This window comes from Micromys minutus (genome assembly GCF_963924665.1).
Source record: "Micromys minutus genome assembly, chromosome: 9".
NCBI classification, from domain to species: Eukaryota; Metazoa; Chordata; class Mammalia; order Rodentia; family Muridae; genus Micromys; species Micromys minutus.
This window is the reverse complement of record NC_137978.1, coordinates 22,991,712-23,006,189: the sequence shown is the minus strand read 5'-3', so window position 1 is coordinate 23,006,189 and position 14,478 is coordinate 22,991,712. Positions and strand designations below refer to the sequence as shown.

General features: G+C 42.0%; 1 protein-coding gene across 3 annotated transcripts in view; it reads right to left on the bottom strand.

The window, feature by feature from the left end:
- Positions 1 to 12,340, bottom strand: part of OMA1 (OMA1 zinc metallopeptidase) — a 44,925-nt gene extending 32,585 nt beyond the window's left edge. The window contains exons 1-6 of one of the 3 annotated variants that reach the window (XM_080922149.1): positions 12,306 to 12,337; positions 10,096 to 10,222; positions 7,313 to 7,815; positions 4,883 to 5,111; positions 1,757 to 1,930; positions 1,555 to 1,662 (exon numbers count right to left, since the gene is read on the bottom strand). In XM_080922149.1, coding sequence (XP_080778275.1) covers positions 1,555 to 1,662; positions 1,757 to 1,930; positions 4,883 to 5,111; positions 7,313 to 7,800 — 999 coding nt within the window. In that variant the 5' untranslated portion in view covers positions 7,801 to 7,815; positions 10,096 to 10,222; positions 12,306 to 12,337. Of the gene's footprint in view, positions 1 to 1,554; positions 1,663 to 1,756; positions 1,931 to 4,882; positions 5,112 to 7,312; positions 7,816 to 9,906; positions 9,957 to 10,095; positions 10,223 to 12,305 lie in introns of those variants that run through there. The other 2 variants (XM_080922148.1, XM_080922147.1) reach the window with 2 other exon arrangements.
- Positions 12,341 to 14,478: the final 2,138 nt, after the last annotated feature.

The window sequence follows — 14,478 nt, the reverse complement described above, 5'->3', positions numbered from 1 at the left end:
TTAAATTATGCTACTTTTCCATGCCAGACCCAGAATCGTGTGTGTGTGTGTGTGTGTGTGTGTGTGTGTGTGTGTGTGTGTGTATGTGTGTGCGTGCATGAGTTGTGCTGATCATTTGCTGAAAACAGCTAACAGATTGAAAGCAGCCTTAAGCAAGAAATGCCCTATTAATGGTGAAAGTAACAGGTAGACGTAGGATGGTAGCACCAGTTTGCAGTACTGGGTGCTTGCTACACTGGGTCAGATTGGGTCACTGGTGTCACCTCTTCTTGTAAAACCATGAAAGACTTCTGTTTAAAGATCACCATGTTTTCTACATTGTTCAATAAATACAAACCAAAGTCCTTTGTTATTAACAAGTATAAGCAGACACAAGCACAGATTCAAACACACACACAGGTAACAGGAACAGATAGGTCTCTATCTCTCACGAACGCACGAAAGTACACACACACACACACACACACACACACACACACACACACACACACACACGTGCCTGCCAGCTAGAAGACACAGAGAGAAGCGAAGAAATCAATCTTGGGCCCACACTTGTCAAACCAAGATAAAGTCTCTGTGTCACTCATTAATACATCACTGACACATTATTTGAGAGAAGTTATAGCACACTATAACGATACTATTTCTATGGCTTAGATTTATTCTTGTATCTATTTTCCTGTAGATCAAAAGAAATCAGGGATGCTTCAAAAACATTGGCCCACCTCCTTTTATTATTCCTCTAAGTAATAGGTAGAATTTTAAAAGACATTGAGGAAGATTAATAATAAACACTATAGTTTCCATTTGGAGTTAATAATGCATGTACTTATTATTTAGCATGTAGTAAACCTTTCACAAATATTTACCTGCATGTTCTGATAAAAAATAAAATATATACTTATCTCTAGTTACAAGCACAAAAGATTCACTCACATTTTTAATGAATACCAATCAAAAGTGGCTACAAAGATACATCCATGAACTATTAAAGACCTATGATGATGAATACATACTTATAAATTAAAGCCCTGAATGAGAAAAAACATATCAGATGAAGTTCTGTAAACTAATTTGGCCATGGAATTATTGTTACCACTAATTCCATATTGCATATCATTTAGACATTTTTCAACAATATTCCAAGCCATCATTTGAAAACAGTAAGAACAAAACTGATTTACGACTTAAATAGCAGTATCACTTTTCAGCAATTAATTTTCTGACTAGTTTACAAGTATGTTAATAATTATGGAAATTTAAAACTTAAAGTGAAATAATTAGAGACAGACTAATTACTTTTTAGCAAAAGAGACAAGCGATAAAAACAGTATTTAAGAGAAACACTAATTATTCAGGATCATATACTAAAGACTGCAAAAAGTCTCAAAATAAGCTAATCACATTTTTTCAGGTTCAGAATAAGTCAATTACATTCTCTCATTAAAGGAAGAAGAAGAAAATTGAAAGGAGAAGGAAAGTGAGTTCCTTACAGGATTCCACTTGCTAGTACCAGAGCAACATTCTACAGCTGCACATCGAGTGGGTACTCACGGCATGCCCCAGGACCGCATGAGCCATCTCATGGCCCAGGAGGAAGGAAAGTTGGTGCACGTCAGTTACACGACTCAAAATCCCAGTAAAAACAAACACCTGTCCATTCTGCACATAAAAGAATACAAGCAATTAGCCCACGGTAAAACTCAAAGACACTCAAGCTAGCAACAACAATAACAAAATGTGAAGAATTACTTACTGGGAGCACAAAGGCATTGACAGCTGGGGAGTCGACTACGTGGATCACCCAGTTGATCTCGGAGATCCCTGGGACGTCCTGATTGCATTGTGCTAGATGACAAACCAGTTCTTTAACAATCAAGTATCGGGGGTCTTTCTCAGGCAGCAGATCATTTTTAAATTCTTCCTTCCACTACAAGATATGTTTTTTAAGAAGCATTATTTAAGAGATTTTGCACTACAAAATGCTTATGTGCTTCATGGATGGGTATCTGATGAGTATTGGGCATTTTAATTTTGAATCGTGCAGAACTTTACATATATAAAATGCTTACATTTCTGAAATTTGAATTACTCATGGAAAAGTAGTACGGTTTCTCACAGAGGGATGAATTATAACTGTTTATATAAACATGATTCAATCCAAGTTTTATTCTTTTCTATTAATCTATATGCAAGTAAAATGCTGAAATATTTCTAATTTCCTATGAACTTCAGGAAACAAAGCTACCTAGATCTCACGTTAAATTTTTCATATAAAAAAAGAAAACTGTAGCCCAGATGGCAGAGTGCTCACTCTCACAGCATGTACCAGGCCACAGTCCGAGCCCCTAGACTACATACACCCAGTGTGCTTACAGGTCCTTGTGATCCAAACACAGGAGACCAGTAACCAGGATGATTACAAGACCAGCCTGGGTTACAAGGAACCCAGTGCCAGGAAAGAAAGGAAGAAAGAAAGAAAGGAAGGAAGGAAGGAAGGAAGGAAGGAAGGAAGGAAGGAAGGAAAGAAAGAAAGAAAGAAAGAAAGAAAGAAAGAAAGAAAGAAAGGAAGGAGGGAGAGGGGGGGAGGAAAACAAAGAAACAAAAAAAGAAAGAAGGGAGGGAAGAAGAAAGAAAAAGGGAGGGAGAAAGAGAAGAAAGGAACTGTCAAAGAAAATTAATCACTTTCATAATCCACTAAATGGAAGAACACCTTATTCATAACACAGACTTAAGCTTGTACAAAAAGGGACAATACCTCACTACTTGTAAAGTGTTTGATCCACACAGACTGAAAGAAAACCACTAAGATCTCAAAGCTAATAGGCAAATCACTTCTTCACATGACATTGATTCAAATGCCTGGACATCTCTTACATGGAAACAGTTTTTCTGAAGCTTTTTCTGAGATATTCTCTCATATATACTGAGAAAATTAAGGACAGTCTACAAATACTTCATTTTCATAAAATGCATAGCTTAACATATAAATCAAGTTGATAACCTTTTTAAGATGCATTAAAATATATGACTTCATGTAATATGAACTGAAAGAATACGCTAATTATAATTTTTAAAGAATCATTTAACAGTTGTAAACAAATAAAAGTCCTTTATTAACTCTTCTAAAACAATCAAGGGGCTCTATCTGTATCTTATTGTTATTATTATTATTATTATTATTATTATTATTATTATTTTGCTATCTATTGCTGTGACAGACACCACAACCAAAAGCCTCATGGGAAGAAAAGATTACTCCAGTTTACAACTCTCGGGCCACAGACTGTCATCAAAGGAACTCAAGGCAGGTACTTAGAGGCTGGACTGAAGCAGGAACCCTGGAAGAATGCTCTGCTGCTCTCCATGGCTTGCTCAGTTTGTTTTCTTATATACCTCGGGACCCACGGGTGGCACCAATTACAATGATCAGGAACTCCACACATCAATCATTAATCAATACAATGCCCCACCTCGCCCACTTACCAGCCAATCTTATGCAGGCATTTTCTCAGCTGAGGCTTGTGTGTCAAGTTGAGAACACACTAGTTTGCACACTATATAATTAGAGTACTTTATAACACCTCTAGAAGAATGTTTAAATTCACAGAGCAATAAATTAAGCAATAACAAATGTCTATTCACATGAACACACGTATACATACAGATATATATATATATATACACATATATATATAAAGTATCCATATATGCAAATCCACTCATATATGCATGTATTTTAAAATTTTAAACTATCTAAATAGTAGAAGATACTTAAAATTCCTTACAGGGTTTGTTCCAATCTTTCCAAAATGTTTTCTCTCAAACCTATCTTATTAAGACTAAATTCTAGGATATAATTTAAATTTCTGTGTGTATTCTTCTAAAAGACTATTATTATCTTAGATAAGATCCACTTTTATAGCAGGAAGTCATTGCTATTAATGATAACTTTCCTTTGATACGTTCATGTGTTCATTTGCATCCACGCATACGAAGACCTGACGTCATCACCTACAACAGCACCAGCACTTCCCTTTCTGTGGTAATTACCAGAATACAGTGATGTCCCACCCCTGAGAACACACAAGGACATACTGGGACTGTCTCACTGGTGAGATTTCTGAATCCCACCATTATTCTGTCCTTAGAAAACAAGTGACTACAGGGTCACATACCAGCGAGCTCATCACTTAGGAGCCTGAGACATATGCGTCACAGGTTGAGGGCCAACCCCAGGCTACACAGCAAAACTCTGTTTTAAGAAGAAAAAAAATGGCAGAAAATACCAAAAAAAAAAAAAAAAAAAAATCAGTAAAACTGATGTTTGGAAAACAACTATCTTATACCTAACTTTCAAGGTATAAAAATTCTCTCAATGTGTTTATTTATCTGGTACATTAAAAACTAAGCACTGCTTTGCATGGTGTTAGATCCTAGCATAAAGTAAACAAACAACAAGATGTGAGTCCCATGGAGCTCAGCCTAAAAAGGGAGACAGACATAGACCATGGAAAGTTTCATAATATAAAGAAAAGAAAGCAAAGAAAGCTAGGACCTGACCCCAGTCCTACCAAGCATGGGACATGACAACGAAAGTCCAGTTCTCAGCTCTGCATGGCCGAGTCACAGACTGAGCATCAGGGAAGGCTTTCCTGAGCGGGACACCGTGAAGTGCAGACTTGAGCAGAGCAGGAGCTGACTGGCTGGGAAAACAACCCTGCACACACTGCAAAGGCCTTTCCCAAGTATGAGACCTTCGAGAAAATGACTAATGTATCAAAAACTAAAATTAAAAGCAGTGATCTTCCGTATTTAGAAAAGCTTCCTGCGCTGTGCGTTAGCTTGTGCGATGCAGTTAGGGACAATCCTTAGTACTTACTACTTCATACTCCAGGTCTGACAGAAGTCTGAAGTGCTCTTTCCCCACTAACAGTAGCTTGCTTCTTCCGGTGACAGGGCTCACTTCCAGGTGAGTGAAATAAAACACCACAAACAGCAGTCCAAAGGCACTCAGACCAAGGAGCAGCCGCCACTTGTTCCTCTTCATGCTGTCTTTAAACAGCTCCTTCTTGTTCGGGGGAAGTGCCTGCCACCATTTCCTTATGCCCCTGTGACAAGTCAGAAATGCCCGTCTGGTAAGTGCATGCTCACAGTTCACCAAAACTCAAGAAGGATGTGCTAGGATTTACATTACCAATCCCTTCCGCCATTATGCCTCTCTATGCACATAGCTTTTTAACTTATAAAATTCCTAGCTAGAGGATGCAAAGTCATCCACTTTATAAAATCATAAAAATCCTAAGGCTCATCTGAATTTCCCACACCAACTAGTGTGAAGGCAAACCCTAAAGCGAGGAGGGGTGTTGTTACAATTCCCACTAACACTTAGTGTTTACCATATGCTAAGTGCTGCTCTAGTCACGATGCACGTACCACCTTGTTACACAGAACAACCTAGCCAAGGCCTGGGAGGTAGCAAGCTGGGAACCCAGTGGTAGTAGGGGATGCCATTCCGGAGACTGACCACTTAAGGAGGAGGAAGTCCTCAGACAAGCATCTTGGAGTCATGGCAGATAAACTGTACCTTCCCCACCGCCCCTCAGACTCCAGCGCAATCTGCCAGTGCTCCAGAAGGAACAAGAGGCACGGCCTCAGCACTGAGCCCAGCAGTAAGCAGCAGTGCTCAGAACCAGCAGCTCCACTTGTGTCTGGGGGAGGGGGGTGATCGGAAGCCTCAGAGTAACAAATGGGCACTGTTACGGATGCCATGGCGCGGGGAGCTGGCTAGCTGGCAGTGGTGGACAGTAGTTCTCTCCAGTGCCAGGCTAGGTATGCAAATATCTTAACAACCAATGTTTTGAGCAGCGGGGCAAAATATTTCCTTGTGCAAACATTTTTTAAGTATTAATAATCTGTATCATACATACACACATATGCAAAATCTCCCTTGTTCTACAAAACAATTTCGTAAAGTTACCATAATTTTACTAAGCCTCTACTATCATCTGAAAGTATCCACCAAAAGTCTGAGTATTCAATACCAAAGGCTTGGCCCTGGCCTCTGGCATTACTAGGAGTGGTATGACCCATGGGAAACAGGGACTAGTGAAAGAATGTGGGGTCACTGGAGAGATGTCCTTGAAGGGGCTAGCAGAACCCCAGGCCCGGCCTGTTTCTGACTTTGCCTTCCTGACCATCATGACATGGACAAGTCTCTGCCAGGCATTCCCACCAGCACGCATGAGTGGGCCCAGCCTATGCAGCCATGGACCAAAACCTCAGAAAGCATGAGACAAAATAAGTCTTTGCTCCCTGTTATGTCTGTTATTTCATAGCAGTGTCAGAGGCCAACTGACACAGGGACCTGGGGAAAACGCCTTTGAGAAAGCGACTGAGCCAGAAGGGCCATAAACCAATGAAGTATGCTTATTTCCTATCCAGCATTTACAGCATCACCACTTACTCATACAACATACTATAAGAGGAACCTTACAATAGTAAAATCAACACCAAAACCCAACAGTTTTATAGGAACAGAACTCACAAAGCGATCATTCCTACAAATGAGGATGAGTTTGTTACTTACGAGCCAATGTAGACACCTATTTTCTGTCAACATCAAACATACAGAATTAGATACATTACAGAGAAATTCTTGGATTTTGAATAAAAGTAGACTGGGTTGTCAGTCTGGAAGGAAGCAGGTGGCAAGGAGGCTCGGCATATTTAGCAAACATAACAAAACTTCATGAAGAGACAGGTTTGCCTTCTTCAACCTTCATGAGATAAGGAAAAAAGGTTGAGAAACAGCCACCTCGCTATTAAATGTGCAGTTATGAAGGACTGCCAAGAGAAATGTGACCAAACTCCCGTGAAAACAAAAGAGAGGAATGAACTTTAGTGATGTGGCTCAGGCTGGGCCCCTAATAATACGAATGAAGTCCTACATTTCATGCCCAATGCCTAAAATTCCACAAAATCAAAAGTTCCTAAGTGCTGTTGCTACACAAACCAGTGCCAATATTTCCCATTATCCCTACAGTCAGAAATGTAAAATCTTTTAGAACTATCTCTACCAACAAAAAAAAAACTTAAGGGTCACATTTCTGTACAATAAATTTGCAGCAAATTATTTCAAAATTATTAAAATCGCACACATAAAAATTGTAGAATTTACCTTCAGAAATTCAAATTTTGAGCTGAACAGCGCATAGGAAAAGGTTTCCTTTAAAATACAGCTTTATAAATGCTGATGTTATTAAAAATTATTATAAGTTGATACAAATGTCTTAACTTAGAGTCTGTTTACCTGCCCACGATGATAGCAAGGAGCTTCTGCACTGGCTTCAGAATGAGCAGCAAGAGAGGGACCGGAGCGGCCTTAACCGGCGCAGACGTGTGGAAACTCCGGGCCTCTCTTAGGGCAGGACAGTCCGGAGAGCATAAGGCTGCAGGAGCAGGATCGCCAGCCACTTCCCTGGCTCCTTGTCTTGGAAAAGGATCACCCCGCACAGTACATCTGTAGGTGAGCACCCCCATGTCCTTGCTTTGGGCACTTGAGAGGCATCTTGAGTTTTTGTTACTGAGAGTCCTACAGAAATGATAGTTCCCAGGCAGGAAGATCACTGAGTAACAGTGATTGACCGTGTTAAGTCCCCAGTTTGCATTTACCGCTTGGGGTCTAGGTGCCAGTGAAGCACCCGCTGGTGGGGTCCACTGTCTCCTGCTGGCCAGGGTATTCACTCCAGAAAGAAACCGGTTTCTTGTGGCAGTCTGCAGTCCATAAAGAAGGCTCATCTTTTGCTTGGTTATCTAGAACACACACAAGTTTAAGATATCAACACCCGTGGAAAGTATGTATTTACACACTGGGAACGTCATGCTTAAGAAATGTGTGCTGAACATCTCAGGGGAAATGCCTGTGTTTCTGCCCACACCCACAGCAGCACCTTCAACAGGACAAGCCAGAGGGATACACACAGCCTGAGCTCACTACACACTGCTTATTTTCAACACTTGTATTTTTTCACTTCATTTAAAGAAAATCTTTTTTTAATTGCAGGGACTCTATTTGATCAGCATGTCATCTGGCAGAATAAGAAATCACTTCTCTAGAACAGCAAATGTGTGTCAGTTGACGGGAAGATGGATATAATGGGATAGAAAAGCCTAGCTTAAAAAAAGTTATCTTTAAGATTTTTAACTTATTCATTCCAATAAAACCATGAGGCTTTGGATTAGATTCAGGATGTAGAAAGAAGGACCTTAATGCCACCTAAAATTGACTTTTTAAAGGAAGAAAAATGAGGATTTCCACACACTTGGCAGTCGGCAATGAAGAACTAAAAGAAGGGAAACAAGACTGGACTACAATTTCCCCAGAGAACCGCCTGGTGAGTTTCCAAACCACACAAGAGAACTACTCCTACAACTGACATAAACTAAAGGTGTGGGGCCGGGCACGCCTGCGGACCAGGCAGCTAGTGTTCGTGGGCAGAAGGGACCACAAAACCAAAAGAGAGAACTCAAGGTCTGTGCAAGCCTCTCTCTATTCACCTGAGTACTTGAAACTTGGAACGAACCATAACTTCAGGGCACGATACACGGGGCAGGGTACACTATCTGCTCCCATTGATCAAAGTGAGAAAGCTTCTCACTTGTGATTCACAGAAACTGCATGGAACTCTGAAAATCTAGCACAGCTGTGATGGCTGCACTAGCCCCCAAAACAAAGACTAAAACCAAACACCCAGCAAGCGGCCTCTTAGCTCCCGGACACAAGCCAGCCTAGCAAAAAAAATTCTAAAAAATCAAGCTGCTAATAGCCACATCTTGGATTTTCTTCAAAAACATATATATCAAGAATCAAAAAATAAACCTTTAGCAACATATAATTCACAATTTAAAATTACCAAGCAGGAAATGAGATTTGCAGGGAGAAGAAATATTAATTGAAGGAAGATGACTCTTTACTAATGAAAATGGAAGTATTAGTAGACAAGGATATTCAAGTTGTTATTGAATTGTCTTACATAGAAAAGTATACTTAAACTCCATTGCTAGAAATAAAAGTATAAAAACAACATGGATACATTTTCTTTCCTTAGACTCTGAGGATTTACTGTTGGAAAGCCTTGCCACTTGTCCAGTGCGTAGGGAATGGGCCAGGAGGTCATGTTAGTCCCTAATGGCCATCGGTCTCAAAGGCGGCAGCAGATACCCGCCACAGAGAAAACTTCACGCTCAGCCACATCTAGCTTATGAATACAGAGATGCGTGTAGGGCCTACAGCTGGTGCTGCAGCAAACAAAGGGCATACGAGCCGGACTTATGAGGGAAAGCTCGGCCCGTTTGCACAGAAAGGACACTATACTGTGATAGATGAGCAAGGGAGGAAACACGGGGAAGGAGGTGAGACAGACTGACCAATTCATGGATAAGGCCTTCATGTTTCTGAAGCCCTACTGGGCTTCCCATCTGACTGGGCTTCGCATGCTCTGTAAAGTAATCCTTCTCTTCACCCAGTTTCGGTGTTTTACAAATACACGAGCTCAAAGACAGTTTCATGGGAGAAGGTTCGAGTCCATGTGAAAGTTAGCATTTCCATGTTAAGCGTGTCATGAAACAGTCTGAGGGATGTGCCTACACAAACCTCCCAATCTTCCATAGACCACATTCCTAACTATACAGAAGTAGCCCTAGGATTTTAACATCCAAAAGACAAGAGACCACTTTCAGCCAGCCCTGCCATCCTACCTCCTTACTACCTCAGCCCAGCTCACCCAGGCTCTGGGACCCTGGGTTGTAGATTTTACTCTATTTTAACTACCTCACTTTAGTTCACTACCAACCCCTCCTCCAAGCAACCTAAAATCAAACCAGGTGGGCGGCGGTGGCACGTACCATTAATCCCAGCACTCAGGAGGCAGAGGCTGGTGAGGACCTCTGTGAATTTGAGGCCAGCCTGGTCTAGAAATCAAGTTCCAGGACAGCCAAGGCTACAGAAAGTAAACCTGTCTCCAAAAAAAAAAACAGTCAATCAATCAATCAATGATGCAGAGCTCTGAGCCACAACAAAGATGACACACTAACCTAAAAACAGCGGGAGTGCTACTTCCAAGGGTCCTGAAGCTGAGAAGAGCAAGCCTGTATTTGAGTCACTTGAGTCACGGAGCTGTCCAAGGCAATTTAAAAACACAGCTTGGGTTTTATAGAATAGCTGGAGAGGCAAAGTCCAATGTCAAAAGCAGCACTACATAAAACTTCCTACAGAAATGTCCCTGTGCTGTCCACTGTGGCAGCCAGGGTGTGCAGCCTGGGTGCATCTGAGAAGACTTTGTACTCAGCTTCATTCTTATTCAAGTTAATAGAACTTACACTGGATAGTGCAGGTGGGTGTGATAGATGCAGGCAAGCTTCAGCAAAGCCAGGCAGATGTGAACAGTCACCCAAAGGAGGCCCAACAACAACAAAATCTGTCCTTGACCTTGCCATATGTTGCAAACCTTTCTACAAAAGCCACAAATTCAGACTTTATGTGAAATTTACCTACTTTAAAATGTTGCCAAGCAAATTAACAGAGCTTGATTCTCTTAACCAAACATTCACGTATCTTGTTGGCTCAGGACTGTTTTAGTCATTGATCCATTAATTCATTATATGAGTGGATGCTACAAGTCAGAGACCAGTCTGTGTAGCAGACATAGAGCAAAGACAAAAATGTCTGCCCAATCTGTAGCAAAGAAAAAGCACACTAACAGATACAAATATAAACCTTAGAAAAGGCCTATGTGTAATTTAGGAAGCAGAATGGCACTTATAAGGGGTCCAGTAATTCATCTTTCTGGGCAATTCAAATGTTCATAGGGTGTGTTACTTTGTGATCCTAAGCCAAGCAAGCTCTTTTGTAATTTCCACTGGCTTTCTGTGAGCCCATCAATAAAATTCCTAACTAGCTCCCTAGTTCCTAAGGCACCTTCCCCAAGCCTCCTTCATCCACTGCTAAATCTAGTTTATAGATATTCCTCAGAAAATAAAGTCTCATCCAAGTACCAAGTGCTCTATTCATGCTGCTCAGATCTGCTCATATGAAAAAAACTGCTCATTCCAGAGCAGGTGCAAACATTTTTAATGTAGCCTACCAAAAGAAGGTAAAAACAAAAGCCCCAAACACTAGGTACATAATTAAAATCATTATCATTTCTACCACTGACAATCAAGTTCCATGCAGAATAGGAGCGGTAATTGTTAATCTGTAATCACTGATTAATCTTTAAAAAAAATTTTTAAATAGGGAGAGAAATTTGTTTATACATTTTCATAGAGCCAGTCACTACACTACACAGCATCCAAGAAAGAACTCGGGCTGACGTGTGCTCTTCAAAGAACTATGGCAGGCCAACAAACATAGCTGGCAGACTTGCAGAATTAAGAAATTAATGATGGGAGAATATTAAACAATTTGGATTGCTAGCCTCTAAGAACATTCCAAATCCTTAATTCTTCAAGTGTCATCTCAGAATGAGCAAGTAGTGAACGCTCACTGGCACTCACGGCTGATGGCTAGAAGACAGTTTTAACAACTCTTACTGAAAACTACTATTTCTTCTCTAGTTTCTATGGAAACAGCTGTCAGATTGGCAAAAATAGGACATGCACTTTAAAATAATCATTCAAGCTAAGTATGCATGATGGACAGCTTCTTTTTAAAAAAAAAAAAAAAAGTTATCAGCTTTGGCTCTTTAGCTTCCAAATGTCACAGCACCCCTGCATCTTGGCTCGGGATGATGCCTATGAACCTAAATCATTTTAGGAGGGCTAAAGATCTCCTAAGGAGGAGGCGATGAACTCCTTGATTCCAAGTGTGGGATTTTCATCTTTTGAGACTAACGTTTCTGGCTGAGATTTTTGCCTCAGCACAGTTGCTCCCCACCACAGGGCAAGGGATATGTAAATAATGTAAAGTGATCCTTGAATACAAGTTTTTGAGGCAGCCAGTAAGCTCCCTGGAACTGCTCGGACTGTGCGGATGCTGCGAGCAGCGGGGGCAAGAGAGCACGCGGACGAGCGGCGAGCCGGAGGGGAGACGCACAGGCCAGGCCGGCGTCCCCTGGAGGAAGCACTGCTCGGGAGGAACCCAGCACCGGCAGCGGGAAGCAGACTTCCAGAAAGCCCACCCACCGGGCCGTTTGCTCTGACCCGGCAACGGCCCATGCCCACCGCGGTCCCCGGACCCCCGGGCCCCGCTCCCCATCACCGCCCTCCCTTCCCCGCCCCGCTCTGGAAGGACGCCGAGCCGTCACCGTGAGCGCGCACTCGAGCCGCAGCCTGAGCGGGATCCAGCAGCCGGATCCGCGCAGGCGCACGTCCCTCCCAAGCCCCGCCCCCTCACTTCCTGCCCTTGGGACCTCCCGGGAGCCTTTGGCCCCACCCTTGCGAGAATCAGTCGGTTTCCCCATCCCAGAGCGGTCCTTGGGCTGGCTGTGGCTGTGCGTACTGTGGCGTCGTCGCGCCCCCGTGTGGCTGGAGTAGGGTAGCCCAGGTTTAAGCTACTTGGTACTTGGTGTGATGTTGGATCCAGGCAAAACACCAGTTCTGCCCAAAAGGAAAGCGATCCCAGGGACTGCTGGAAGACTAAGATGCCTTGATTTGAAGCTGCACCGAGCTGATGGCTTGGATTGTAGGTATAACATTAATTCTAGCATTCCAGTTACTTACGGCAGTCATCCCTCAGTCCTAGAGTGATAAGTAAGGGATACATAAAAATAAGACTAAATATGGAAGACTGCTATGACCGCTTTGGGTTGCCAAACTGTAAGAGGTCGGCAGTATTCATGACAACAGCTCCTGGAATGACCTAACACCATATTTCATTTGGGAATGCTTTTGCAAAGAAGCGCTGGAAGACATGGTTCCATGGAATCTGCAGCTACCACCTCAGCCCCCCAAAAATAAGATAAAATAAATGGTGCTTTGTGAATATAGGAGTCATTCTGTTTTTCTAATAGGCTACTCGAGAGACACATTAAAAAAAATACTATCATGTATTCACCCAACATTCAATGTGTGACAAACACCATGAATGGTAGTAATATTAAGATCAATATCCTACGGTTGCTGCGATGAAGACATCATGAAGTGGGCTTGAAAAACGTGAGCAGAGAGCCTGTTCACACTGAAGCTTCAGGCTTGTTCAGTCCATCACATCTGCGAGTGGGCTGTGGAGATATTTATAAGCAGCCGTACAAATGAAAATGGCTCCACAGCACGGTGGGAGCTGGGAATATAAGTCTAAGAATCACCGTCGAGGACAAATACTCCGACTTTGGGTGCTGCTGAGGAAAGAATAGATGAATGAGTTAAGAGAAAACGGACGTTGGGAAATAGAACCCTGGAGAACTTCAACGTTTTCAAACTTAAAGAGGGCATGGCGGCTTACATCTTCAATCCCAGCATTTAAGAGGCTGAGACAGGAAGATGGCTGAATTTAAAACCAGGTTGCTAGATTCCATAGTCGGTCCCGAGTAAGACTCTGTCTCGAAAACTTAAAACACACACACACACACACACACACACACAAACAAAAGTAAATAAAGAGCTTAGATAGATAGAGAAAACCAAAAGAAAGAAGGGAAGGGAGTTGGGGCAAGTATTCAGTATACTACAATTAGTACTAATCTAGCAGTACTTAAATTCATTTAAAGATAGTGATATTTTCTGGGTATAGTGACACTCCCTTCTGATCCCAGCACATGGGAGACTGGGCGAGGAGTATGTCTGCAAATCCAAAGCCAGATAAGACTACATAGCAAATTCAAGGCCAGGCATAACTATATAGCGAGTTCCAGGCAAGCTAGCACTATAGAAACAATGTCTCAAAAAAAAAAAAAAACAAACAAACAAAGACAAAGTAACTTTGAACCAACTTTAGCTAATAGGTTATTACCTGGCTTTTCCCAAGGAGTCCAATTTTGTGGCTCCTCTGGTTGGTGAGGGACATCACAGACCAACAAAATGATTCCAGTCAAGTCTGATTTTGTGGGCCAGTGTGTTCACAGGGGCTACTTGTAGGACATAAATGACTGTGGCATCTGCACCATAAATAGGCCCTCTCAAGTGTTAGGACTCCAGAGAGCATGTGCTGGGACTTCATGTGTCCAGAACAAGGAACTGAACCAGGGACATGTGGAGAGTAATAGAAACAGGGGTCATTTGTTAAGGAAAGGAGAACTTGAGAACAAGAAAGAGGGGCAGAGACTCAAAAAGGTCAGCTCAGTGAATGCCTGGCTTTAATACGTTATGAGCCACTTACATAGTGCCTGTCAATCATTTACATGTTAGGCATGCTTTATCTCTTTCATGTGGATCTTGGTCAGGGATGGGCATGGGGCTCCAGTCTCTATCTGACATTGGTCACTTTCGTGTTTTTTTTTTTCAATATTTATTTACTTGTATAATTGTTTTGGTAGCATGTAA